Consider the following 27,537-nt stretch of genomic DNA (forward strand, 5'->3'; position numbering starts at 1 on the left):
CTCCACCTGCCCATGCTATCTAAGGGCAAGTCTGCTTCAGAACAGCTGTGCTGAAAGCCACAAAAACTTCAGCCAACATTCCCCTGACACAAGCAGCACCACGCTGCTTTTGTATGCACCTGGGCTCACCGAGATAGATCTGTGAGAATTTAACATTATTTTATTTTTTACCTGAAGAGCCACACACAAAAAAATCCATGCAGAACAACAGGTGGGTATTGAACAGCGTTGTCTGTTCAACACAGGTACTTGGGGTCAAATTCTCACCGACACAATTTAAGGGCATGAACTAAACTGAGCCTCCTGCACATCGCATAAAGTGACAGTGTATGACAGTTAGCTAAGCTGGAGCACCACCCTCCTAAATTTGCACTTTATTTGAACCCTGGAAAAAAGACCTCTGCAAACAGAAATCACCAAAAAAGCTGCCTTGCAAAACGCCAATACTGGAAACATTCATAACTGCATTTTTCATCATTTGGCCTATTTTCTCATAACCTGGCACCAATCACACTAGCAAAACAGTGGAGTCACAGCAGCCCTGGCTTTGGGCAGAGTCACTTTTTGACTGCTAGGGGCTCTCAACCTGCTCCTGTGTTTGGGTGGCAAACCCCTCCACTACACGGTTATGGGTAAAACCAACAGTTTCCATCCACTGCTTCACTTTCCTAATGTAATTTAGGAGGCTGAATTCAAGGTAACTTTGTTGTTTTGGGGGGGGGGGGGTTATTCCTCACGCCTTAAGTGTTGTAATTTCTAAATAAAAGGTTAATGAAAGGCTTATGCAAATACTGTATATGCATCTTTATTCCTTTAACATATACAGAAAGCAAGTATGAGAGACAGACAGGGATGCCTTGACAGTACAAGTGCATAAATAAGTCAACCCAGGCAAACACCAAGCCCAGCAAGCCAGCCAAGTTTATGTTATGTTGACATTGAATAGGCAATCAAATCACTTCATTATTTTGACAGGATCACAGCATCCTGCGATCACATTCAATCTATATGAAACCTCTTTCTAGGGAGTATTTTTGTTTCATATGTGCCAGTTGTAACCACTAACTGGGAGGAAACCCTCCGATACTAATGGATTCTTCTCAGCTGGCAAGAAGCGCACACTCAATTCCAATCGTTTACAATAATTATAGTAAAAGCCTTCATTAGTTTTAATAGCTCCTTTCAACTTAGGAACTAGAACACCATAGTACTGTTCTGTTTCTGTGTTATGACACATCTGAGAAAACATACTGTATATAGAGTGCTGCGGGAGTTTATATTTTAAAATATGGATTCATTTGTCACCTTAATACAGATGCTGCTCTGTCAAGAAAAAAAAGCTTCGTTTTTGTTTTCACACAATTTGAGATAAAGTTTCTCTGGGACAAACAGAACTAAGTAAATAACACATGCTTTTTATTTCATGCTTTGATTCAGTGGCACAGAAGATAACAGGGTGATTTTTGCTAACTTAAATTGCTTTACAGTTCTGTGGAAGCAGTAATAAAACAGCATGCAATGAGACACAAGAAAACATCACACTACAAAAAGGGCTACAAACAAGATATAACTAATACATACCATTTCTTGGATTTTAACCGTGGGGGAGGGTTCCTGGGTATCAGAAAGAGTGCCCTCATGGGATGCATGTCACAAAGCGCTGAAGGAAAGAAAACAGAACCAAACAGAAACACAGACATTTTCTTAGCTGCTGTCTGTCAGTAGCATGGCTTCAGCTTCCACAACCATTCCCACCATGCTGACTGCACACACTCCAGATGCAGACAGCAAAACAGCTAAATGGCATTAGCCCAAAATGACAACAATTCCACAGCTCAAATGCACCAAGGGAGGCCCCCAAAAGACAAAGAGATCGAGGCACGGATTAACCTTCAGGATCAACCATGATGGGAACATCTGTGCATGGTCCTCCTCCAGTCTCAAATCATCTAACTTACGTTCTGGTCAATAAAATATTGGGTGATGATGGTGACAGAAGGGAAGAATGACACAGTTACTGTTTCATACAAACTTCCCTCCACCTGCCCTTCTCTCCCATTATGGAGGATGCCTCATTTTTACTCTGAAGACTTGGAGGCTTTCTTAACTCCAAGGCCTGACAGTTTTGAAGCATGGGAGGATCTCTATCAAAAAAAAAAAAATTATTCCATGCAGAACTGAAACGTGAACCTGTGACTTTTGTCAAAAAAAGTCCCCTTGGTTTCAGCTGACACTTAGGGGGAGTCCGGGATGTCTCCTGGACAGCCTTTCCTCCTGTTCCATAGCAAAGCACCAACACAAGCAAACACGGGAGCAGGGGGAGAGGCTGCCCAAGAAAGGTCACTAGAAGCAAATCCTCTGGTTTTACTGTCTCCCTATGTTTGACCTCTTGCACCACCAGTCTTAGCTTGAATGATCACTGTAGGAAGAGGTAATGTTTTCCACACAATAGAAATTCAGAAAAAACAGATTGATGTGAAGAGGATTCTGGATTCAAAAATAATGGGCCACAGCCTTGGCAGAGAAACCCCTCAGATGCCTGTGGATTCCATTCGGCCACCAAGCTTAGAGATGGACTCCAGCCACCGCAGAGGACAGACCAAGGCAAGAGCTGCTCAGCATTTATGTTGGATCTTTGATTATTTCTTAAATGCCCCTGCTTGCACTTCTTACATGAAGAGCGGCCAAGCTCTGCTTCAGTTTAGAAATAAAATATTATTGTCCAATTCTGGGCTTACAAAACCCACAGACAGAGCTTTTAATTGAAAGCCATCTAGGCAACCCAATGCACTGAACAAAAAGGTATGACAAAAAGGAGGTCAAGTGGTAGCTCAAATGCTGTTAATACAGCGCTGGCTGAGGTGTCCTGGGAGCAGCTCTCACATGGGCATTCATGCAAACGTGCAATTAGGAAGAAAAAAAAACAACAAACCCTCAGACTTCCTAAAACATGAATCAAAACAAGAGTGTTGTGATTCAATTTATAAATATTACATTAACAACAACAACAAAAATCAGGCAGCAGCTATAATGAAATGACCATTTTTAGCTAGGAAAACATCAATACTTCAACATGATTATTTCAAAGACATGTTTCAAGCTGGGCAGTGGTGTGGTGGTGGTAGTTGTTTCTAGGTATCTTAGGCTGTTATTTTTTAAATACAGACCTCCGGTTGGGGGTGAGGGTAAGCATATTTGCTAGTTCAATAAAGACTTTTGTTAAAATTACCATTAAAAGCCAAAACGTCATGCCCAATTTCTTTTTAAATCTTTTTGCCCTCCTTGTACCTATCTGCTGTCTGCCTCAATATACAGAAAGAATAACTATGTCAGAGGAAAGTAAGCTATAAAAAGTTGTGCGTTTTTGGTTTCCAGGTTTTTCCCCCCAAAATACCCGTATCAGCTGGTAAGTGTTCTCAGGCAGGGAGCAGTAAGTTCAATACTTTGTACTGCAGATGGATTTACAGTTTAAGTCATGTCACTGCTAAGGAAGATCAACACCACCCACCAAATAGTGGAAACAAAAAGAGAAGCAATGTTAGCATTACCCAGACCGACAGAAAGCCAACACAGAAACAATTGCTACAGATGCTTTTTTCATTAAGGTCGGTTTTCTCGAGGCCCCACTGCCCCTCTCTCTGGCTGAGGTTTCAGCATCCCACGCCAGGCCATACACGAATTGGAACACAACTCCAAAACACAATATACTACCCATAGGAAGGAAGTCTGACACTCGATTAGCTTCCAAATATTCCTGCTATAGAAATTAAATTACTGCAGTCTGCACTGTAGTGCACAGTCCTATCTTTATCAAAAGCATTGCTATTTATGGGAGTTTATATTTATAGGGCAGGCAAAACCAAAGAGAACAGAAATAACATGAGGATACTTTCAGAAACCTCAATACCAGGCTTAGATTACAACCAGCATCTCCCAAGTATATGTTTCAGTCTTAATCAGCCCACTGGAGAAGCAGACGCATCACTTACGGGGAGCTCCTTCTGCCATCTCTATGGCTGTAATGCCACATGACCAAAGGTCACTCTGCATAAAAAGAGAGACACCATATGTTAGTAGGTGGATTTACCCATTCAGACAGTAAGAGAGTACTATTTACAGAGGCCCTGTAGGTGAGACTGAAACCAAATACCACGGCTATTTAAATAATATAAGTTACTTTTTTCTTGTAACAGTGTCATAAAATCCTACTTTTCATATCATATATATATGCAGAAATGCACACACGTATTCATATGGAGTATGCAAAAAAACCTTTCCAATAACACATAAAAAGATATTCACATTATGACAATGAAAAATACATTTGCCTGAAATCTACATCTATGAAACAACATAATTTTCAATATTCCCTTGTTTACAAAGGATTGAACAAGGGCATTGCCAGGGCACGCAGAGATGCAGTTAGAAAAGCAAAAGCTCAGCTCAAATTGAAATTGGCTGGAGATGTCAAAAACTACAAGAAACAGTTCCTCAGGTACATAAACAACAAGCAGAAACAGAAGGAAAATATTGGCCCACTGCTAAACAGGGGAAGTGAATCAGTCACCAACAATGCTGAAAAGGCGGAGGTTTTCAACATTTTCTTCACTGCTGCCTTTACCAGCACTGCTGGGCCTCAGGCCTTGGGGACAAAAATCCAGGCTGATGCAAACACAGACCCACCGCCAGTGAAGGAAGAGTTGGTAGGTGAGCTATTCCAGGAGCTTGACCCCATGTATCGGTGGGCCCTGACAACATCCAACCAAGAGCACTAAGAGAGCTGGCTGACATCGTGGCGAGGCCGCTCTCCATAATCTTTAAGAAGTTCTGGAGATTGGGAGACATCCCGGAAGACTGGAAGAACACTGACGTCACCCCCATCCACAAGACGGGCTTAAAGGAGGATCCAGGAAATTATAGGCCCATCAGTCTTACTTCAGTCCCTGGGAAAGTTATGGAACAAATCCTCCTGGGGGGCTACCACAAGTCCAATGAAGCACATGATTGGAAAAAGCCAGCATGGATTTACCAAGGGGAAATCACACTTGACAAACCTGATCACCTTCTACGACAAAGTAACCTGCTCAGTTGATGTGGGGTGAACAGTGGGCATTGTCCACCAGGATTTTCTCCAAGGCTTTCAATAGTTTCCCACAGCCTCCTCCAAGAGAAGCTAATGTGATGGTCTAGGCAAGCGGTCTGTGGGGTGGGTGGGGAGCTGGCTGAGAGGCCGCACCCCGAAGCTGGCAGTAAAGAGCTCCCTTTCAAACTGGCAACCTGTCACAGGTGAGTCCCCAGAGATCAATACTGAGTCCAGCGCTGGTTTATAACTTCATAAATGATCCAGATGATGGGATCAAGTGTACCCTGATGAAGTGTGCCGATGATACTAAACTGAGTGGCAAAGCTGACACTTCGGAAGGGAGAGCCACTCTGCAGGAAGACCTGGATAGACTGGAAAAGAAGGCTAACATGAACTTTATGGAGCTCAACAAAGACCAGTTTAACATCTTGCACCTGGGAAAATACAATTCAGGAGCGCAGCACAGGCTGGGATCTACCCGGCTGAGGACTGGTTCTATGGAAAGGGACCTGGTGATCCTGGTGGACAACAAGCTCAGTATGAGTGAGCAGTGTGCTGCTGCCGCAAAGCAAGCCAACAGGATGCCGCGCTGCATCAACAAGGGCTTCACCAGCACAGACGAAGTCATTATCCCACTCTGCTCAGTGCTTGTCAGGCCACACCTGGAATACTGTGTTCAGTTTAGGTCCCCACTATGCAAAAAAGATGTGGACAGGCTGGAGAGGGTCTGGAGAACGCCGGCCGTGAAGATGATCAAAGGACTGGGAAGCCTGCCATAAAAGGAAAGGCTGAATGCACTGGGTTTGTTCAGCCTTGAGAAAACAAGGCTTAGGTTCCAGTATTTGAAGGGTGGCTATAGAGAAGATGAAGACCCCCTTTTTACAAGGAGTTACCTGGAAAAGATGATGGGTAATGGGTACAAGTTACTCCTGGGCAGATTCCAATTGAACACAAGAGGAAATTTTTTCACAATGAGAACCATCAGCCATTGGAATAATCTCCCCAAGGAAGTCATGGATTCCCCAACACTGAACACTTTTAAGATTCAGCTGGACAGGGTACTAGGCCATCTTGTCTAGACCATGCTTTTGCCAAAAAAGGTTGGACCAGATGATCCTTGAGGTCCCTTCCAACACAGTATTCTATGAATCTATGATTTCCCTATAATAAATTCACATAAAACACCGTACCTGTTCTCCCAAACAAAAGACAAGAGAAAACAAAAGACTACAAATACTACAGGGCAAATACCCCAAAACCTGGCAGGTCTTTTCCAGTGTCTAAACCAGCAAATAAATAAACAAATACAGATTAAGGGAATATACCTAGTCCTGAAGTTTTTCTGCTCTCAGTAAACAGCTTTACCTAGGAGAATAGCCATCATTGCTAAAACTGCAAGAAGTCTCTGTTGGACACATTCTTTGAAGCCAAAGCGAATGCTCCTTCCCTACCATCTCAGCTTTGCTTGAAACATTATGAAACAAGAGTCCTTCAGTGGGAGCCCTTCAAGATACCACCTCTGGCCAGCACCCTTGATTTGGGAGAGCCTGGGCGAGAGCCAGGAGGGTCAGACACAGGCAAGAGCTGGAAGAGTTCTGGTGAGGAACCAGCTCCAGAAACTCCATAGCTTAAGGGGCAAAACACTAGAGGAGGCTGCTGAAAGACAGCTGTTTTTGAGAAAAGCAGTCTTACTTTCTGGTCATAACAGTGAATTTAAAAAAAAAATAGTTAAAACTAATGAGCAAACAAGGTCTTCTTGTACTACAAGCAGAGAAGCATTTCTAATGATCACATTTTCAGACCCATCAAGGTACTCTTTTCTCTTGGTCCAATCCAGCCACTTAAGCTAAACTACACAGCCTCGTGATCTTACAAAATCTTCCCACCATGAATTTTTTGGGGGACAGAATCCTACAGGCTCCGTGAAGAACAATAAACAGGTGTTTTTCAGAAGCAGAAGGAGTTATTTTTCACAGCACTACTGCATTAGCAAATACTGCAGAGAGTTCTTTCTCCTTTATTAGATCATTTAATAGCCACCCTTCCTTCCTAATAACTCCATCTGCAAAGATATAAAGCATTATCTTTAGTACAAAGAGTTGATGGATGTAAAAAGTGATTAAACGAAAAGAAATAGGATCAACCTCATCAATCTTAGTCAAAAGGTACAAAAACACCAATTCAAATAATATGTTTTTTAAAAATACATTTAGACACACATAAACATACTGATAGCTAACACCACTATCAATCTCAGCAAATTGATGTAATTGATCTTTAGCTCTAAAATTCATTGTAAGACCTTAATCACAGGCCTTCTGATACCTTTGTTCTCCTTGGTTAAAAGTTGGAACAACTGCATTAGTCTAAGAGAAGATTTTTTTAAAAGCATATTTTCACATTTCTTTTTTCCTTGTGCATTCATTAAAGCAAGCTGAGAAGAACTTTTAAGATTACAATTTGCCTTCAATAGAGAAATTTAACTTTAAATACACATACATAATACTCTTATGGGTAGTGCAAATATCATCAAGTCAATTATGGTTTTGCAGTAATTAAATCTTTGGTCTGCAGCAAACACATAAAAAATTATCTTTGTTGAGAAACGCTGTGATGGATAAATTTTTAACAACATGTATATGTATCCTGAAATCAGGAACAGGTACAGTTTAAAGAGCTCATTCTGTACTTCACTGGCTCTCCAGACAGTGGTTCTATTTAAGGCAACACCTAAAATGTACTGTTCTGGGTTACTACAATAACTGGGACATAGTCTAACACAATTTAAAGTACAATCATTACACAAATTAAGAACATGAGCTTTTCCAGCTAAACTCTTTTTTTGCCATCTCGGAGCACCTACAGCATACCAAAATCCTATACTACTTATGTCTCAAAGCTATGATAATACAAGTAATAGCAACTGTTAAAGGTCACAATTTGACCCATACATTGTACTCCTGTAATAAGAATGTACCTACACAAAATAGTATTACTCCTACAAAGCATAAGAATTCTCAAAAACTGCCATTGTTCATGTACATTCATATGTTCATGCAAGCGTATAGGTTTTGTATGTTGGCTCTTTTTTTTTTTTTCCCTCTAAACAGGACTCTCTTACTCTGTAGTCATACGTAGCATCTGGATTTTCATCACAGGCAATAACTTCTGGAGCCATCCAGTACGGAGTTCCAATAAAAGTGTTTCTCCTGCCAACTGTCCTGTCCAGCTGAGCGCTCACACCAAAATCCACTGTGGGCGGGAAAAGAGTAAAATAAAATAAGAGGGGAAAAATAATGCAGTGACTACTTCTGTAAGGTGATTTGGAAATAAAACCCTATGGATGTTCCACATGGGAGAACCATGCCGAAGAGAAATATGATGAGCCCTTATGGTTCACATGCAAGGTACTTGGGCCATAAGCACCAAGGGACATTGGCAGTGTATGACCACCTCCCCTGCACATCTCACCATCCTGCCTGTACAGGAGGGAGCATACAGCTGCAAAAATACTGCCTGGGAGGGTGCAAAAGGGCTACTCCCTTCCCAAATGGTGAAAGCAAGCACCTTTGCCTATACAGAAGGAGCTGCTTCCCAAAGGTATCTCTCATGCTATGGAAATACCACACGCATGAACATCTTTCTCTTTCGGCTGTCCACTTTTTCCGCTCTAAAATTGGAGAGCAAAAATCATCTGTTGCTCAGGGAATTGCTCTCTGCTCTAATGCACAGAGAAGATGCATTGATAGGAGCAAAAGATGAAGATTACTGAAGAGGTGCTAACTTGGAGCACACACAGATTTCAAAAGAGATACCCATTTCATTACAAGGCAATTACATTACAAGGTGGTTTCCTCCCTTCAGTTCTTCCTGCTCATGACCACAGTGATGTATGTCTTTCGATAGCAGTAACTGCATATGCTCTAGGAGGGCTGTGTCAGCTTCACTGTATCCGTCATCTGAGTGACACTGACCAAATGGTGGAGACAAGTTTGGTGGGAGCAACAGTTTGGGAGCTACTGTGCTCCACTTTGGACCAAAAGGAGGAGAGCTCTCACGAGAGCTTCCTCCTCCAGCAGCTAGTATGTCTTCCCATGACTTGTGCTGCAGGAAGGTGTAATGCAAAACAGAAGGGATGTGGGCTGGGTGGGAGGGCTTCAGCATGGCTCTATATTTAACTGAAAAAAAGGTGGCGAGTGCAGCATGATACAAACACAGAAGGTTAAAGTGTGCAGTAACTGGCAGAGACAAATTAGAGAGGAAGAAAAAAAGAGTATGTCCACTCGGAAGGGAGAGAAGAGGCCAGGGATGAGCACAGTTTTCGGCAGGCATGCCAGAGCTGGAACTGCGTTTTGAACTTGATGCCACAGCTCACTCGAGAGTGCCATCCAGATCCTATTTTTGTGTCCAGAACCTGAACAGCAGGTGCTATTTTAATTAAAGAGAGACTCCCATCACTTTCTGAGTCCAGAATAAGGGGAATCAGAACAAATCCAGTCACGCACAGCTCGAGGGGGGAAGCAAAACAATCCCCTCAGTGATTCTGGCATGAAAGCCAACATCTTATAATGAAATGCAACAATAACCTGCACTCCATCTTCCTGAAGCAGGAGGAAATACGTGCAGGGCCTTGATCCACGTGGGAGCAGTAACAGAGTGCTCATGCTACAGAGCATGTTGCAGGGCTCTTAAAGGATAAAATTGATTTGGGAACATCATAAAACCAAAGGCTGAATGAATGAGGAAGTGGACGTGTGCGTCTACTTACCAAGTTTCACTTCTGCATTCTCTGTTAACAACACGTTTTGCCCTTTGATATCCCTGTGAATCACATGATGGGCATGAAGATGTGCCAGCCCCTGCATTAAGAAGAAAGAGAGGAAGGAGAAGACGTTCAAAGTTAGGCTCTTGCCTTAGCAACAGACTACCGATACCCAGCACCCCCAAAGCCCACAGCACTGGGTCTCTTGCACAGTGGCTGTGTGCAATGGGACCCTTGGGAGCCTTCTAGCAGCATACTACCCACACAGCTTTTGGCGCACAGACACGGGCCCCAGGTCATGAACATGCTGTCCTAAATACAGCCCAACATCTGCACTGTGCAAACACCTCTCAGCTGTCACGTGAAGGAAGTTCAGCTCCCAGAAAGTGTCCACACAATGACACTGTAAATAACATCAGCGTCAGCGTATGCCACTGACATTTGACACACACAGGGTCACCCAGAATTTAGTCTGGGGAAGGGGGGAAGACAGCTGGAGGGAGAAAGGAGGCAGCATCAACATGCATATATGCACCCCCGAGAAGGGGGTGGGAGGGTGATGGACAAGCAGTTATGTTTGAGGGCAAGGGACGGCTGATGACAAACAAAAGCTCTGCTGCAAAGCTGCAGTTCTCTTCTCTAGCCTCCATAAATACGAAGCCAGATTAATTGTTCCTCAGGCAAAAAAAACATGCAAAAAAAAAAAAAAAAGTATGAGCATTACACTTTCCAAAGGAAACAAAACCTCCTGGCATACGGTGCTTTTTGTTGAGACAGCACCTGGATGCATGCCCCAAAGCATTAGCCATGTGGAGGGAGGGCTGAGGAAGACATATGTTGCATTTTACTCTCTAATGTAATTGGGAGAACAACAGGCAACCCTCTTAGCAACTGCCTGTATTTTGGTTTCTCCTCAGCTCTCTGCTCGGAAAATTGTAGTCTCCGGTGGGATCGTCTTGCCTGTTCAAGTTGCCCTCATAGGCTTTTAATGTTTTATGAAAAATAAAGAAATAGAACCTTTACAGCTGCAAGAGGTTAAGAGAGTAGTGGTTGCTGTAGAGAAATATTTCCTAACACATGTTCTTCATTAAATGATCATTTACCAGTTTGCCTACATAACCATTGGGCTATTTTCTTTTTTTAAAACAGTTAACGAGTGTGACAGAAAAACCACCCTCCACAGCTCCTCCCCACACGTCACAAGTGAATCAAGTGAACGGCTGATGTCCCCGAGACCTTTTGCTGGCTGCTAATGCTAAGTGTGGTCTTATTTTTCACAGGAATGAAGGCTTTTCCACAGCTTCACACAGGATACTTTTTAAAGCCTTCCACTACCTCGACCCAGCCAGGGAAATAATTGTCTGTTCTCTCCAGAGTACCATTTAACCTTACTGAAAAAGCACATTTGGATTTGTGAAGGGCTGGGAGGAGACAAAGGGGCACATCTCCATTCTCCTGTAGCCCCCAGGCCACTCCAACCACACAGGGATCCACTGGGTCGACCCTCACCTGTGTCTCCACCTGCACCAATCTTTGGCACTTTAGCTCATTTTGACTTTCTGTTACACAACCCCTCTCCTGGCTCTGACAAACTCAGTGTCAAATCAGGTTTTGCAACGTCTCATAGCAATGTGAGTTTAGCATTCCTTTTTTCCAGATATTCCAGTTCTTGCTGGCAAGCAATTAAGGCTCCTTCTGCAAATCTCTCACAGGAATGAGAAAATAGCTTTCACCCAGCTCTTTTCTGAGGTAAGTAATTTTTTCCTCTTCTCACCAAGCATGACTACTTTATCTAAGGAGAACCTAGCATGAATGCAACATAGCATGCAATACCTCCAAGGTCACACAGTTCTCAAATCAAGCATAAGATCAGTCCTGCAGAAGTTAGGTTTCCTCATATTAAAGCACACTATCCATTTGATTTGAAATACAACTGTCAGTAGGTATTCAACCTTTCTTCTCCCTCGTAAACAATTCAAAATGTGTCAGCAGTGGGACTCCCTCCTAGCATCTGGAATTAAGAGCAAGAGACCAGAATAGTACGTCTCCTTCCCTCACCACCTTAAAAATCGCCAAGGCAGAGCAAACGTGTAACACAGACAACAGCAGCATTGATTTATGCGAGAGCCAGTGGTGGTTTTCTTTAACATAAAGCCCTTCAGAACTTCCTTTATGATGAGACAATTGAACAAACATACTGCGTATGGTATGGGTAGGAGGCAATTTGTTTTACAAAGAAGCACGAGGAAAATCATACCAGATTTACTTAGCCCAGCAAACAAATGCCAATTCAAAAAGCACTTAAACTGTACCAACTGGAAATTAAATACGAAGAGTAATTAGTTAAAGCTTCAGTTTTAAGAAAAACTGGAAAGTGGCATCCCTCTTCCTGAGAAACTTTTGCAGTGCCATCTGCTAGCACTCCACAGTGCACAGCCACATACGACGTAGCTGCTTGCTCCAGACAGACTGCAGGAACACGCAATATGCGAGTACATTGCAGCACAGAAGTCCTGACTGCTGGCCTGAGCCAACAACTCCCTCTCTCCACAGACTTCATTAGGAGTAGAGAAAGACGGCTGCAAACACATTTGGAAAAGCCCGTTCTGCACCCTGGTGTGTTACGGCACTGTTACAACCTCAGGCTTCTCAAAAACAGTGTCCATACTGTTTCACAGCTTCTACAATAGGTAAGGTCACTGGTTCTTCCGCTGGCTTCTCGGCTATAACAACTGCTATTTTCTTCAAGACTGCTGTTACCATACAGTACAACTCACACCGATTTAAATGATGTGGAGCAGACATCTATCTGCTCCTACACACTCTCCAAGAGATGACATGGCTAACCGGGACTGATCAGAAACAGCTTCTTGCAGAACCTCAAGCTAGGCTACATCCCTGCAAGACTGTTTCTATGTTTTTAAGTGGAGCAGAGTATTTTCCTTACCCGGAGAATCTCTCTGGAGATATACGCTATCCAGTCTTCTTTCAGAGTATTCCCTTTCGTGTTCTTCACAAGGTCTGTGATAGAGCCTGCTCCACAAAACTCCATAACAAGCTGCAAAACAAGTAAGAACATGCAAGTAACATTAAACACAGTTCCAGCTGTCCAGCAAAGCAAAATAATCAGGGTGCAGCACTGATTTGGGAAACCCTCGAAAAGAAGAGAGTATCATTTATTTTACATCTCTGCCTGGAAAATGGATTCAAACCAAATGTCTACAATGTGTGTCAGACATATATGGAATATGTCTCACATTAGTTACCACATCTTCAAGGACTGATTTAATCACTGTAATTTAATGCTGGGAATCTGGATTTGCTCAGCTATGCAAAATGCATTAGCAGCAACAGCAGTAAGAGCACATCCAATGCTGAAGGAATCAAACTGATCACACCATTGCAACACATCTTACCCTTTAACTCCCATTTATTTGTGGAAGAACATGCACTGATGTCTGTACCCTGCCATTTCAAACCCAAACTTCAACCCTCTAGAGGGTGTAGATGAGGTGGGATGAGAAATGTAATGGGTATGATTCTCAAGTGCAGCTTTCTTTTTACAGTCGTACATTCTCACTGCTCAGATTGCCTGCCTCGTTCCCATGAAACATGTTACTATCTATCTGGGAAATGGGGAAAAAAAGTTACTTAAAGAGCAAATCCACTGCTAATAGCAAATCTTAGTTCAGCCATCTTCTTAAGGATGCATGATTAGCCTATGTGATTCACTTACCTATCTGTTCAGGCAAGCACCAAATTCTATTAGCTTGTCTTTCCATAATGTGATATTTCTATCATACTCAAACTGTATCCAAAAGGGAAAGACTTATGAACATGCTTGAGAAACATTTGCTTACCCATAGTTGGTCGTCATGTCCTGGAGGACTTTTCTTAATGAAAGCACCATAATAAGTTGCAATATTTCTATGATGAGAATATTTCTTTAGCATATTAATCTCCAGTTTGATTTCTTCTTCTTCGTCCTTTGGGAAAAAAAAAAACACCAAAAATACACCATGTGCATGATGAATTTCCTCTTTCATGCAAGTACATTATTTTAAAGTTCAATTTATATCAGCATCATGCTCAGTAAACACATCCTATGTTCATGCCATCAAAATGTTGTTTATTGAGATGGTCTAAAACAGAACTTACTTTCACTAGTTTTCAGTAGTGTAAAAAAGCAAATGAAGGATGCACTGGACTTCACCCATGATGGAGCAGGACAGGATCTGCTTAAAAACCCTATGCTTGTAATACCTTAAGCAAATACAGAGCTAGCAGGCTTTCATTCTACACAATCCAGAGAACCAGAAAACCGGAAAAATCTGTGAATTTATGAGAGAGGGGTATTACTTCCATCTTCCTCATTTTTTCTAAAGGAGAATTTTGAAAATTGCAATCAGTTCTATTTAAATGCCAGACAGCAGCTCAGACCAGGCAGCTGCTGAAGCAGGCCCTCTGAGGTGGGTCCCACCTCGGTGCCAGCATGGGGCTTGCACAGGAAAGCAGAGGTGGAGTTCAGGAATTCCCCTTACTGCACGGACAAGGCGTTTGCCTCGTGCACCAGTTTCCTCCTCCTCCATCTGCCTCCACGGAGGAAGAGCAAGTGCATTAGGAAGAGAGGGCCAGGGGCCGGGGCAGTAAACAGGATGCTGGGACACAAAGACAGAGGAAGGATTTCCCCCAGCTCCCCCGGCCTCAGTGAGGTGCCAAGCAGAGAGCAGCTCGGGTGAAGGCAGGTCATCTCTTCAGAGAGCTAAAGTGGATAACACTATGCAACCGCTCCTTTAAAACACCCACAATCCATTTCTGAAGTGACAGTAGGATGTGTTGCATGGAAGGGTCCACACACATTTTGAGGTGACGTCTGAGCAGGCAGCAGATACAGAAGTAGGAGCAGACACCATCCCACCCCCAGCTCTCTTACCACACCTAGAAACTGAGAGCCTTCAGCCAGCACCTCTCAAGGCAACAAACGAAAAGGCAGCTGGTTTACCCCTTTAGGCATGACCTTTATTTGCTCCACAATTTTCTAGCCTTAGGTATCCAGGGGGTAAACATCTACCTTAAATTGATTCCAGGAAAAAAACGAAACCTCTGTTCCCCAGGGTGGCTGGCTGATGGAAACGGTAGCACGTATTTTGATTATCCTGTAATGTCAAAGCTGATTACATGAGAAAATGTTAAGCCTTAAACTTCCTTGCAATTTGTACCATGCTAGCAATCAAATATCCTATTCACCACATACGCAGATGTTAATACTAAGTACATGTTAACTATTTACACACATTGGTATGCATGGCTTTAGCAAAAAGAAACCACCCTATGCTACAACACAAACATTTATTTCAAATACACTATATAGGGGGATGCAGCGCTTATTCATAATTATGAGAAAACTCCCAAAATGCACCAAGCTATTCTTAAATCTTCTCATGATGCATCTTTGAAGTAAAACACTGCATATTTCTGGAACACTGAACAAAACAGTAAAACAATCTTGTAAATCAAAGTTCCCAGTGAACAGCAGCCCTGAAAGTGTTATCAGAACAGATCTTTGAGCCAAAAGCTAACTCAGTGCTTCCTCAGCTGCTTCTGTTGTCCTTGCCGTTTTGTGATTTTTTTATTTGGACCATATGCAAAAAAACAAAAACCAAGAAACAAAACCACCAAAACCCCCATGCTTATACTAGAAACTACCACTACCACACTGAATTTAAGCAAAAAAACTCTAACAGGGGTTTTCTTAAACTTAATGGTTTGGGACTTAATCACTGATAGGTTAACATGTATAATTGAATTAATCTGCTATTTTGTAGACTTCTTATATAAAAATTATTTCCGATCCTCAGCACATGGAACACAATAGCTTTTACAATACAATGGGCAGGATGTCCTAAAGGTTGTTCATGTTTATCTATTGCAATAACAGCCAAAATGACAATGCTTAGACAGGACCTCTTCCTGAAAAATAAAATAATTAAAAAAAAATAACCCCAAAGAACAAACAACAACAACAAAAAAAAGGTGCATAAAGACCCAGTAGACTGCCACTAGTTACTGCCCTTTCAGTTTTTCCTTGTGGCTATGTCAAAGCACCTGCTCAACAGCCTGCAGCAAGCCCAAACATCTCCTGTAACTAAGACTAATAATGGTCCTAAACTCTTATTTCAGCTGTCATTGAGCATTTGTCCACAACACAAATAGTGCCTCACCTACAGTTCAATCCGGTCCAAATTCCAGTCTACAAAAATAAATGGATCCAATAATTCTTGCCAGGCTTTGGAAAACTCCACTTACTTAGTGTGGATCGATAACAGCACTGAGTCCTGAAGAATTTGTGGCGACAGGAACTATCATGAGGATTGATCAGCACAGAGAAGGCTGCAGTACTACTGTGGTACAGCAATTGGTGTAAGATTAAATAAGGTGGCCAGACCAAAATTGTTCTGTTCCAGTTTCAGGAACATTTTTTTCCAGGGTAGAACTCATTTCATTCCAATGTGGATATCTGAACGAGGCCAAACAATGTGCACCTTACCAGTGTTTACTTTTCCCCAGTAACCACACAAGGAGGATGAGGTCATTAGCCAAGATCCAGACACCGGTATTGCAGATGTGTTACATCAGGGTGAAATGAATCCCACCCAAAAATCTCACCGGATAAGACCATTTCAACACAGGTCTCCTTATGGACACATGTGCCGCAGGGAGGGCAGCCTGCAGAAGGGATCCTCCTGCACAGAAGGAGGTGTTTCGGCAGCCATCCTGGGATTTGGACATGTGAGCCAGCCTCAAAGACAGAAGTCCCTTCACCTCCTCCTGACAATACACACGCTGCACCACCACCACTAACAGTCCCTCTGTTTGCAGAGGCGCCAGGATCACAAAAGGAGAAAATTAAAACCAACTGAGGCGAGAGACTGTCATTCTCATGAAGTAATACAAAAGTACATCCTTTTTTCTTGGAGGACAGAGGCAGCTGGTGAGCCTTTCCTAGTGATTTTATGCAGCTGGCATCAATTACCACTTTAAGCCATTATCTTTGGATACAAACTCCCATTGAAATCTTCTTTGTCTGGCCTGTGATGAGGCTGGTGTTTTATACTTACACATTCACTGTCAGTTTGTGACAGCACGTCTGATTACCAGTAATTTTTGCAGTAAGCTATACTTTTGCAAGACTCACGTGGTTAAATCAAGCTTGGAGCACTTTCCATGTGTTTCCCTTCAGAAATTAAATGGACATGTCAGCATCTCTAGGGATTTCTAACTGCAATGCTGATTTATCAGAATGACTTTGCCTGTAAGATTAAAAATCACATACGCCCACACAGAAATCCACCAATGTGCATTAAGATCATTTCTAACCATTTGAATTAGCACACTAAAAACAGAACCAGGCATGCTACCTCCCAGGGTGCCAGCTAGCGGCGCCCGATCAGCTCACTTGCGGCTGTAGCACAAAATCTCAACACTGTTTGCTCTTCCATTCATCTTTGCATGCTAAATATCAGGTGGGGGGGGGGGGGGGGTTTGCACGCATCAATGCAACTGCATCAGTTGCATCAATGGCTTGTCATTTTCATTACATCACCATTTACAAAATTGTGATTATTTAAGTATCTCAATGATTTAAGTATCTAACCATAGTTGCCACTGGAGTAATTCCTAGACAAACAAAAGCTGCTACAGCAGATCCATGTAAGGAATATTAATCTAGACAGCTTGATTATGCCATTTCAGCATGTTTTCCAAAGGTAACCCCCTCTGCACCATTATTGCAAGAAAATCCTGCTTATTTATACAAATTCTTAGAAGATGATAAATTCAGAAGCACTTTGCTGGACATCATGGTAGGGAGGGAGAAGAAGGGAACTACAGATTTAGAAGTGCCAGAAGCAGGGAGGACATAACCAAAGGAAAAGAAAAATTACTTCATGCCTGCCCTGTTTTTACATACTTCCCTAAACATCTTTGTCTAGGTGCCTCAGAAGACAAAGCAAAACAATCCCAACCTGGCCCAGCACTGCAACTGGTAATTGGTACAAGACCCCTATGAGAATCTGTCACTAAGAAACACACCCAGGGGAGTAAGGGGGGAAATAACATGGTTTCCCAAGGTCTATAGCACTAGGAAATTATGTCAGGAGCTGAATTAAAACAAACAAACAAATAAACAAAAAACAGCCCCCCCCCCCCCAAAAAAAAAAAAAGCACGCCCAAAGGTACAGAAAGGAACTATCCCAGGGCATGTACGTGGTGACCTTCCATCCATACTCCCCAGAGTGGAAGGGCTGCCTGACCACTGCTCTTTGCTAGCTGTTGATTCTGCCCTCTCAAGGGATGGCACAGCTCAGGGAACAGAAACCCAGGGCAGTTTCAGAAGATTTTGTTTACCTGAGCCGTATGATGAGGGGAAGCATAAATGAGAAAACACAGTCAAGCAATGATAAAGCAAGACAGCGTTCTGTGATGAAGGTAAGAGCAAGTTTACCTGTCGCACCACATGATTTATATGCTACCCTAAACCAGTTTGCAGGGGAATACAAATTAGTCCCTCCAGTAACTTTCCTTTTTGATTTAAGAAATGAGACAGTGACAAATCTCAGCTCTCCCCGCACAAATGGCATCCAGTCATTTTAAGCTACAACCAAGTGTTTGAAGAATTAACAGCACTCTCCAACAGTGGAAAGCCGACATGCAGGTTGAAGAAAAACAGGAGAAAGTCCACAAGAAGCCCAGTTTATTTTCCTTTCCGCTCCCTCTCACTCTTCATTTCTGCTCTCCACCCACATAAATAAAAAAATAAAAAAGTCTTAAAAGCCAACAAATGCAAACAAAAATCCTTCTGGATAAATCATGACACCAACTTTTACAAACAACTATTCTGCTTGTATGTCACATCCTCCCTCCTCCCCACATGCCAGACCCTGGCCAGCATCCATTCAGAGCAGAATCTGTCTAGGACAGGGAAAGTCTGAATAGTGCCTAGCACAAAAGGTGACCTTTTCTGGTGCTGGAATCCATAATACATACACTCGTTAATAAAGTTCTCACACACAAGGGAGATGCTTTGGTAAGAAGAGTTGGGGCAGTATTGCACACAGCACAGTATTTGAACTGGGAGCTGTAGCACTGCCTCCAAGCTAAGAAGGACATTGTAATTTTGGGAGGAACCTAACCACAAGAGCAATGAGACTCTGAGTGCCGGGCAAGTCCCTGCCAGTGCCTGCCAAGGTAGGAAGTTTGAGTAAAGCACAGCAGCTTGCACTGCAGAGAGTGCAATGTGGAAAAATGCAATCCCCTCCGATGCCACAACAGTGTTAGAACTGGAAATATGACATGAAGTAGTTCTGAAAAGAAAATACCAAACACAGGCTTCTTGAGAGGGAAAGCCTAAACCGCTTAAAAGACTTTAATCAAGACGTGCAGCAAACATTTAACAAGTCCCTCCTAAATCTTAACATACAGAAGTTTCCAACTTTCTTATTACATCCCGTCTTTCTTGAGTCTTTTACAGAGCCTTTGAGCTTTGTTACCCTCAAGCTAAAGACCTCATGTAAGTTTATTTCCCTTCTGTCTCTCTCCTCTGCTACCTTCTCATGCCCAGCATTCACCATGCCTGTCCCACTTCATGTGCAAGTTCTCTCTTTCACAGACCCCTTACCCACAGACTCTTCCCATCTTGGCATCAACATGTTCATTTCTCTGCATCATTCTTCAAGTCCTTCCCAAACATGTGCTTGTTCAAAGGCCTCCAGACTGTTCGCCCTTAAGAAAACGCAGCAGTCATGCCACGCACTCAGTGATGCTGAAGGAGCACCAGATACCCAGCAAGCAGTGGCATGGGTGGTGAGCATTGCCCCATCATCACTGTGAGGGCACCTCTCAGAATTTTCCCCTTGTACACATATGCAGCAAATGCAGAGAAAGCCCTTCATGGGCTTTACCATTTGCAAGCTTTCTGGAGCCTATCTGATCACTGTGAGCTGCCCATCAGCCTCTGGGCTTGCTTCTGCTCTCAGCACAGAGCCACACTGCCGGGAGTAGCAAACTAGCAACACTGCTCAGGCAGAGCGATTGCAGGAGACGGCTGTGATGCTTTTCCAAGGGTCAAAAAAAAAAAATCTTAGTTTTGTGAGAACTGGCTGGCAGAACAGTGCTGTCCTTATGACCACGTTTGGTTACCTTCAGTAGCAAGATTTCATCAAGCAGGTTAGAAACACACTTCCCAACACATGCAAAACAGAGGCTGCTTTGTCTCCCCTTGGCACAGCACCCTCTCTACTGCATGCTAAAGGCACCATCTGAAACAAGAGAGAAAATGAGCCAAATTGTTCACAGCAGTGCCATCGCTGAGGCTGCAGCCATAAAGCAACAATTAAATTAAGTGGACAAAAAAGCATGAGGGAGGGCTAGCTCTTAAGCAGGATCCCAGCACTGCCTGAAGAAGCCTGTGTAACAGCATTGTGCAGGCACAGGAGATGGAATCACGTGCAGGCAGGAAGGAGCCAAAAACCATGTGAAGACAATACTTGTCTGTTGTCTCCCCCCAAACCACCTCCTCTGCCAATCACGCCAACAACAGTATTTTCTTTCTTGCCTGATGTGTCCCCGATGCCTTCGCTGGTCACTGAATGAGCTGCACTGAAGGCACTGAAGGCACAGAGACTGCACCACTTCTGACATCCCCCAGTGAAACCCCAGGGTGCCATGGGCTTTTCTGAAGACAACCAAGACAGAAACCTAAGGGCAAATCCCTCCAACCATTTCCAAGGCTACTCCCTCAATCCTGGTCATGATTACTTAAGAGTTTCCTGCTCAGACTGCATGTTTATCCCAGCTGTACAATTCAACTGTCCATCCTCATCAAGCTTAAATTATTTACAAACTATGCAACAAACTCGTCTTGTACTGACATCTTCAGAGTGCTCATAAAAGTGGGAAGGTTCAGTACCCTACTTCCATTACTATTATTCACAGTAAAACCAGCTGTTGCTATACAATTCTACATCCAGTCTCAGGTTTTTTTGTGATTAGAAAAAGCCATCGCTGCAGATATGAAGAATAAGTCTGTGTGTGAAGCAAAGAAATTAAAACAATCTCCTATATGCAAAGCTCCAAGCTCCGACAATAACAGGAGACATAGATGCTGGAGAGAAATCAGGCTTATGCACAAAGCCAAAAAGTTGCATAAATTTTTTACTTCAAATCTCAGTGTGCATTTGACGCCAAGGAAAGCAGCATCTCTTGGGAGGAGAGAGCCAGGGGAGGCATTTGCCCACTGCTTGGCCCCTGCTCTCCCCAGGCAGTGTGAAGCTCTGCCACTCCCGCCCTTCCCAAGCGGGATTGACACATGGGTCCCTCCCTGCATGTGCAGTGCAGACACTGCTGGGACACAGCATGGACTTTGGAGATGGAGAAGGCTCCCGAGTCCTGCAGGTTTGATGCAGCTGGAGAGATTCAACAAGAAACTAAGGTTCTAGTTTGAAACTAAGCTTTAACTTTGACGGTAGTGGGGCAGAAGGCAAACATCTGAGAGAGAAAAGAAAGGCTGAAATGACTGAAAGTGGATTTCCTATGTACCAAACGCCACACAGAAGCTATATTAGCAGAAATTTAAGCTGGGAAGATAAAATACGTTAAAAATGGCAGTTCTTGCATAACATGAATGTTCTTCTAGTACATACGTCACATCATGAAAACCTATAATTACATGAAGACACTGATCCCCTTACAAGACAGATTTGTTCATTATACAGCCTTGCACTCAAACTGATCAACAAGTCCTGTAGATGAATAAGGAAGAGGGTTTTATTTACAGCCCCTCTTTCATTTTGTACGTTGAATGAAACATATATGATAAAAACCAAACAAAATATCCCAACAGTTTGCGATCATAAATCCAAAAGCTGTAATCACACACAGCCAAACAGGAACAGAACAAAAGAGAGGAAGGAAAAGTAATCCCACTTCAGCATTTCCTCAGGGCTGTTTCATATAGGATCCTTTTTTAAGGAGACATGGGGCTGGAGAGGTACCTGACAAGAGAAATTCAGAAGCTCCATCACATGCTGCCATTTCTTTGCCCAACAGTGATGGAGGGTTTGGCACTGCCCTATACGTAATATTATTTAGACCAAAAGCAAACACACAGATTTGCGAAGCGGAGGGAACTGACTGGCAATGATACTCCAAAACCAATCATATATTTAAAAATTAAATAAATAAAAAAAATTATATAGGGGGGTGCATGAACAAGCACCACCACAATTGCCAGAAGTGAGCAGCGCCAGCCACAAAGCAAGCACCTTGCACTTCCAGGAGACACAGTCCCACCAGTGACCTTCACCCCTCTACAGGACAAGTCCCACCTGAGGTGGACTGACCTGTCCCCTTATGGGCACCTTTTCCCCCACACTAAATCGCAGGCACCCAGAGCAGCTATGGTCCAACCTTCAGCACAACCGCTACGTGCCTAAAATTAGAATGAATCCAGGCTTTGGTCATTGGTAGCAGCAACAGTTAAGGCCAGCAAACCGTCCTTGGACGACTGCAGTTTTATTACCAGCCGAGGCTTCTGAACCCAAATCAACTGGTATATGGAAGAAGAACTTTGTAACACATTGCTAATCCCTCAGCTGTCCGCAGTCCCCGAGTCTTCTAGGCTTTAATTAAGCAAATCCTGCTCATTAAAATGTTGCCAGTGCTGCAACTTTTCCTTCCAAATATTTAAAACTCCTCCTGCAATACTAACAAAGTCCTGCATTTTGTCAGAAAATGAGTACTAAGAAAAACTCTGAAAACAAAATTACTGCATCTTCTTTGCAGCGCACCAATCCACTGCTGTGAAGTGACATGTCACCTAGGCCATCATTATGAAGAAATAGATTTAATGTTTCTTTTCTACAGTGGGGTACCTCTGACAGAGGTCTAACAGCCGTTGTACGTGCCGCTTGTAACCTACACTCTGTTTTACACCCACAAAAGGAAAACTTCAAATTTTGGGTACGCTACAGCCTCCAAGAAACACCTTGTAAGCAAGGACTAGTGTGAGATCATGATCTGACTTATTCAACACAAGGTTTCTTTTGTGAAGCAGCCAAAATACGTAAATTACCCAGGAATAAAAGGAATCGTCTGATCTGTACGTGTGTCTTACAAACATGATTGAATGACAGTGTGAGTGCACAAGTCCTTACAAGTTTTAATTGCAGGTAATCTTTGCCTAAAGGTTCAACACTTCAGCACTCCTGTCCAATATTAGTCACTGCTCAGCCTCCATCGGTAATCCGCAACCTTCTCCTCTGCCATACACAAAGAAAGTACTGCAGATGCAAAATGCCAGGCACAAACATGGAGAACCCAAGAAGTTCAAAGGCCCATTCCTCTCACCAGACAAGGGGTGGAAGGGACTGCAAAGAAAGCTGCGACACCACCTCACTGTCGTGTGTTTGAGAAACAGGCTGAATATATACTGTCTGTGCAGACCATGAGTGGCTAGGGTGAGAAGGGAGGAGACCTGACCAAGCCCTACAGGCTTGTCAAATTCCATTTTCAATTTTAAAAATACCCCAGAAAATACCTTCAGTATTTTTCACTGACATTGCAAGCAACGACTGCTTCAAAAGCTGGCAGGAGGAGGCTTGCTCCTCCTCCCTTTGCCACCATCTCCACCTTTTCCTCCTCTCTCTGTTTTTGGTGAGAACTGCTCCTTCCAGCAGCAACAGAGCAGAGGATTAACATCAGGTAGCTGTAAGGCAGTTTACACACATTCACTGAAATACCCTGTCCAAGCCCTCAAACCAACTGCTGCTTGCTGGGGAGGAATGGTTTCCTTCTGCAGCGTGCAAACCCCGGCCATGACTGATGCCAGGCCAGACCAGGGGTTTCTGCTTCTCCATGCTCTTCTGTAGCATTCCTGAAACTACAACCCAACAGCAGATTTGAGGGTGAAAAAGCACCACCAAGCTCAGCTACTCTGTGGGAATAAACACAAAAGACGTAACTAGAAATACCTGGGTTGAGAGCAGCTTTCCCAGAGCAAAGACCTCTCTTCAATTGGCTTGTTCACGTAAAAATGAGATCCACACTTATAACCCTAAGGGTTTTCCAAGCAGGAAGGAATATGAATATTATATTTTACCTCTAAAATACACTTGCACTCAGAAATACAGCTCTTTTTTAAAAAGGAAATCCATTACAGAATGATTTACAACTGACTGACAAGATGATGATGATGATGATGACTCTGTAATTATCAGGTCTGATCACTCAAATTACAATTTACCAGCAGACACACAAACTACTTGATTCACAGCTAACATTTTCTTTAGCACAGAATAGGTCCTTCCCACAACAAGAGGGGAGACAGTCAACCTGTCTGGGAAGAATTCAGAGAAGTCTGCAAGGGGCAAATTTCCCTTCATGTTTGTGTCAAACTCTTCCAGAGGACAGATGACAACCAGGGCTGTGACCAAAAGGCTTTTTCTTTGTGTTCAGAAAGGAACAGCTATTAGACAGGTATAAAAGTATGGCCACGTCTGGGCATGCGTGATAAGTGAGCTCTTTATAAAATCAGTTGCTGAGGTTTTGAATTTCTTTGGTAGATTAATGCTGACTTATGCACAGCATTTAAAATTGCCCTGCACTGCCAAAGCTCTATAAAGGCTGTGCACTTTAGTGTACAAGTAAGTGCATTTGGCGTTACGCCACTATGTACAAAATCATTTTCATGCAGCTGCCAGCAGAAGGGAACTATATTCTTGGACCAGATGTTTTTGCTGTCGGTGCTGCCAAGCACGCCTGGAAACCTCACAGCTGAGAGGTGCTGTAGGAGTGAATTAACAATGAACAGAGCCACAAGATGCTCATGTCCATCTATCAGACGGGGTGTCACAGTCCCCTCTCTCCCCTCCTCCCCCTCTCCAAGCAAGGAAGCTGCCTACAGCCAGCTAATTATTTACCTGCCTCAGAAGAAAAGCTCTTATGCCTCCATCAGGATAAATAAAAGCAACAAGTATTAACAGAAAATATTACACCCCAGCTGCATTTACCCTTAGCTGGGCGGGTGACAAAGAGATCAAGATTAACAGCCAAGAAAATAGGACTGGAGAAAATATAAATGGTCTCGATACTACAGTACGTGTTTGTTTTTGCTGCTGGACTATGAACAGGCTTGCATTTACTAAACGGTATTTCACCTCAAAAATCAGAGCCACTACAGCATCTCACTCTCCAGTTTAAAAACAAACAGCTCAGATCCCAGCCCAAGTCTCTCACTCTTAGGCTGAAACCCTGAGAGCGCTGGCAGGAGCCTGGGGACAGGATTCCACTTCCCAACCCCAACACTGGCTCCTGGTGAGGCTCGGCTGCTCTTTGTCCTGCTGCCCCTGTAGCTGCAAAGCAGGGGCTCCCACCAGCCCCCGACCTGCCAGCCTTGCCTTGCCTTTTGCAACCGCACCACAACTAGCAAAAGGGACCCTTAGGGCTACAGGGACAAACATAATAAATTGTCGGAGAACTGCTTAAAACTGTGGATGTGTATGCCAGTCTGAATATGAACAAGGGAGCCAGGCACCAATACCCAGGTGCTGATAAGAAGAAAATGAGGTTTATTCAGTCCAAAACTCTCCCTTGACAGGTCAACCCTAAATCAATCACAAAGCTGTCAAGAGAAACCTGAGAGACCATGCCACTTCACCCAGAAAGCAAAAACCCTGCACCAGGCAGGGAAGAGGTGACAGCACAACCTCCTCCCCATCCAGGCTGCAGCCTTCCCCGGGGAGCAGAAAGGCAATGCTGCTCCTTTGGGTTTCTGGTGACAGGGTCACTTCTTTGTTCATTCCACTTGCTGGCCATCGCACATGTTCAAAGCAAAAGGCAGCAGAAAAAGGATGTGTGTGTGTGTGTGTATTGTGAGCTAGCTGGGATCTGCTTTGGGGTCTCTTTTCTCAGACAGGCAGTTCAGACAGGCACAGCCCACTCCTGTACCACAAGCCACTGCTAAGAAGTGACGCTCAGCAACTTGACTATAATACAAATGCAGGTGTAGCATGTTTTACTAAAATCCTCCTATACAGGAATAATTTGATCTCCCTCAGAAAGCATATTGTTTTGGTTTCCCCAGCCTCCAGCAGCCACCACAACTCCTGCATCAAATGTGGCCCCAGCCTGCCCAGCTGTGCCCACCCACCACTGTCTGCACGGGAGCTGCGTGCAGCTCAAACACCCTGGAGCAGCACTTTCATTAAGGATAAAATCAAAAGTTGCATGTTTAAAAAAAAAGACCAAACAGATGGCCTCTCTTGTCCAGATAAATGGTCTTCTCAGGGACTTTTCCCTTAAAACAAAAGTAATGCTATCACTACTCAGGGTCTCAGGGGAAGATGATTCATGAGCTGAACAAGGCCTGTCATTCTGTGCTCAGGGTATTCACCCTAACACATACGACCATTTTGCACTACGCTAGGACCATAACATGACAAAGTGATGGACTGAAAAAACCTTCCCTTAATCACACCGATTCGAAAATGAACAAAGAGCAACCAGCCTAGCCAAAGCATTGTGGAGGTAGGGGGAAGCACTTACATCCAAAGGAGGAAACCTGGATTGTTTAGAGAGCTTCAAAATTGAGGAGGAAATGCTTTAAGGCACCGGATTTGCTCAGAGCAGAGCTCTGTGACAGTGTGTGACAATGAAGCCATGCACAAAGGGACAGGCTGCAGCACCCCTGCCAGCTCCAGCTCCAGCTCCACCACCAAGGCAAGAATCCACTGGTTGGTTTGGAAACATTACCAAGCAGCATGGAAGCAGCAGAAATCCCACACACAGCAAATCAGACCTCTCCAACAGCTGGAGAGAGGCAACTAAGTGAAAGACCATGTGTTGTGGAGGTCAGCTTCTGCCAGACTACAGGCATCTGAACAAAGCCCGTCACGGCTGGAGACTCCTCTCCTGTGGTTTCCTGCAGCCTCATCCCTCCGATGGGCACATGAAGAAATCCCAAAGCCCAGCCAAAAAGGAAAGCCTCACAGAAATTGCTGGTTAAATTGGTTAAGCTTGTCTTTGCCGGTTTACTAACAAATGATGCTCCTCTAGGAAAAAGCCTTTAGCTGCGCTCTGGCTGGCATGAATTAAAAAAGAGAGGGGTAGGGGGGTACAGATGAGGAAGAACAAGAAGGCTATTACAAAGATAGCAAAACATAATAATAAAAGAAAAAAGGAAGTTTTAAGGTTGTGGGTGCTTTTTTAAAGAAAAAAAAGAAGAAAAAACCAAAACAAAAAACAACTCTCCACAAATCAGCTCCATCTGTAGTCTCTGAGCATCTGGAGGTTTCTGCCAAAGTGATCAGTAGCAAAGAGCTAGCATTTGTCTTTGAATCACAGCCATTATGTGCTCCAGCGTTCCCACACCACCGAGAGAAACCAGAGGCGCTCACAATTCTCCCTGGGCTAACGCCGAGCCGCTGATCCAAAACACAAGGGATGACGGCAGTGCATGTGCGCTGCTGCATATAAAGGCAAGGCACGGTGGAAAAAAAGGACATTACTGCTTTTCATGTCCTATAAAACTTCCTCACTGAAAGCAGGCTTGGCTGAGGGCAGCTCTCCAACTCATTGGCAAACCTCTTCAATGCAAGACATCCAGCTAAGGTTGTCTTTCATACAATACAGCCCTTAT

The 27,537-nt window shown here is 43.6% G+C and overlaps 1 protein-coding gene across 9 annotated transcripts in view; it reads right to left on the reverse strand.

The window, feature by feature from the left end:
* MAP4K4 (mitogen-activated protein kinase kinase kinase kinase 4) overlaps positions 1-27,537 on the reverse strand; it is a 168,508-nt gene that overhangs the window by 45,875 nt on the left and 95,096 nt on the right. For all 9 annotated transcript variants that reach the window (XM_080377252.1, XM_080377256.1, XM_080377254.1 and 6 more), the window contains exons 4-9: positions 13,706-13,831; positions 12,793-12,903; positions 9,852-9,942; positions 8,205-8,335; positions 3,990-4,044; positions 1,582-1,660 (exon numbers count right to left, since the gene is read on the reverse strand). In XM_080377252.1, the coding sequence (XP_080233378.1) occupies positions 1,582-1,660; positions 3,990-4,044; positions 8,205-8,335; positions 9,852-9,942; positions 12,793-12,903; positions 13,706-13,831 (593 nt within the window). The remainder of the gene's footprint in view (positions 1-1,581; positions 1,661-3,989; positions 4,045-8,204; positions 8,336-9,851; positions 9,943-12,792; positions 12,904-13,705; positions 13,832-27,537) is intronic.

This window comes from Falco punctatus (assembly GCF_963210335.1).
Source record: "Falco punctatus genome assembly, chromosome: 2".
NCBI classification, from domain to species: domain Eukaryota; kingdom Metazoa; phylum Chordata; class Aves; order Falconiformes; family Falconidae; genus Falco; species Falco punctatus.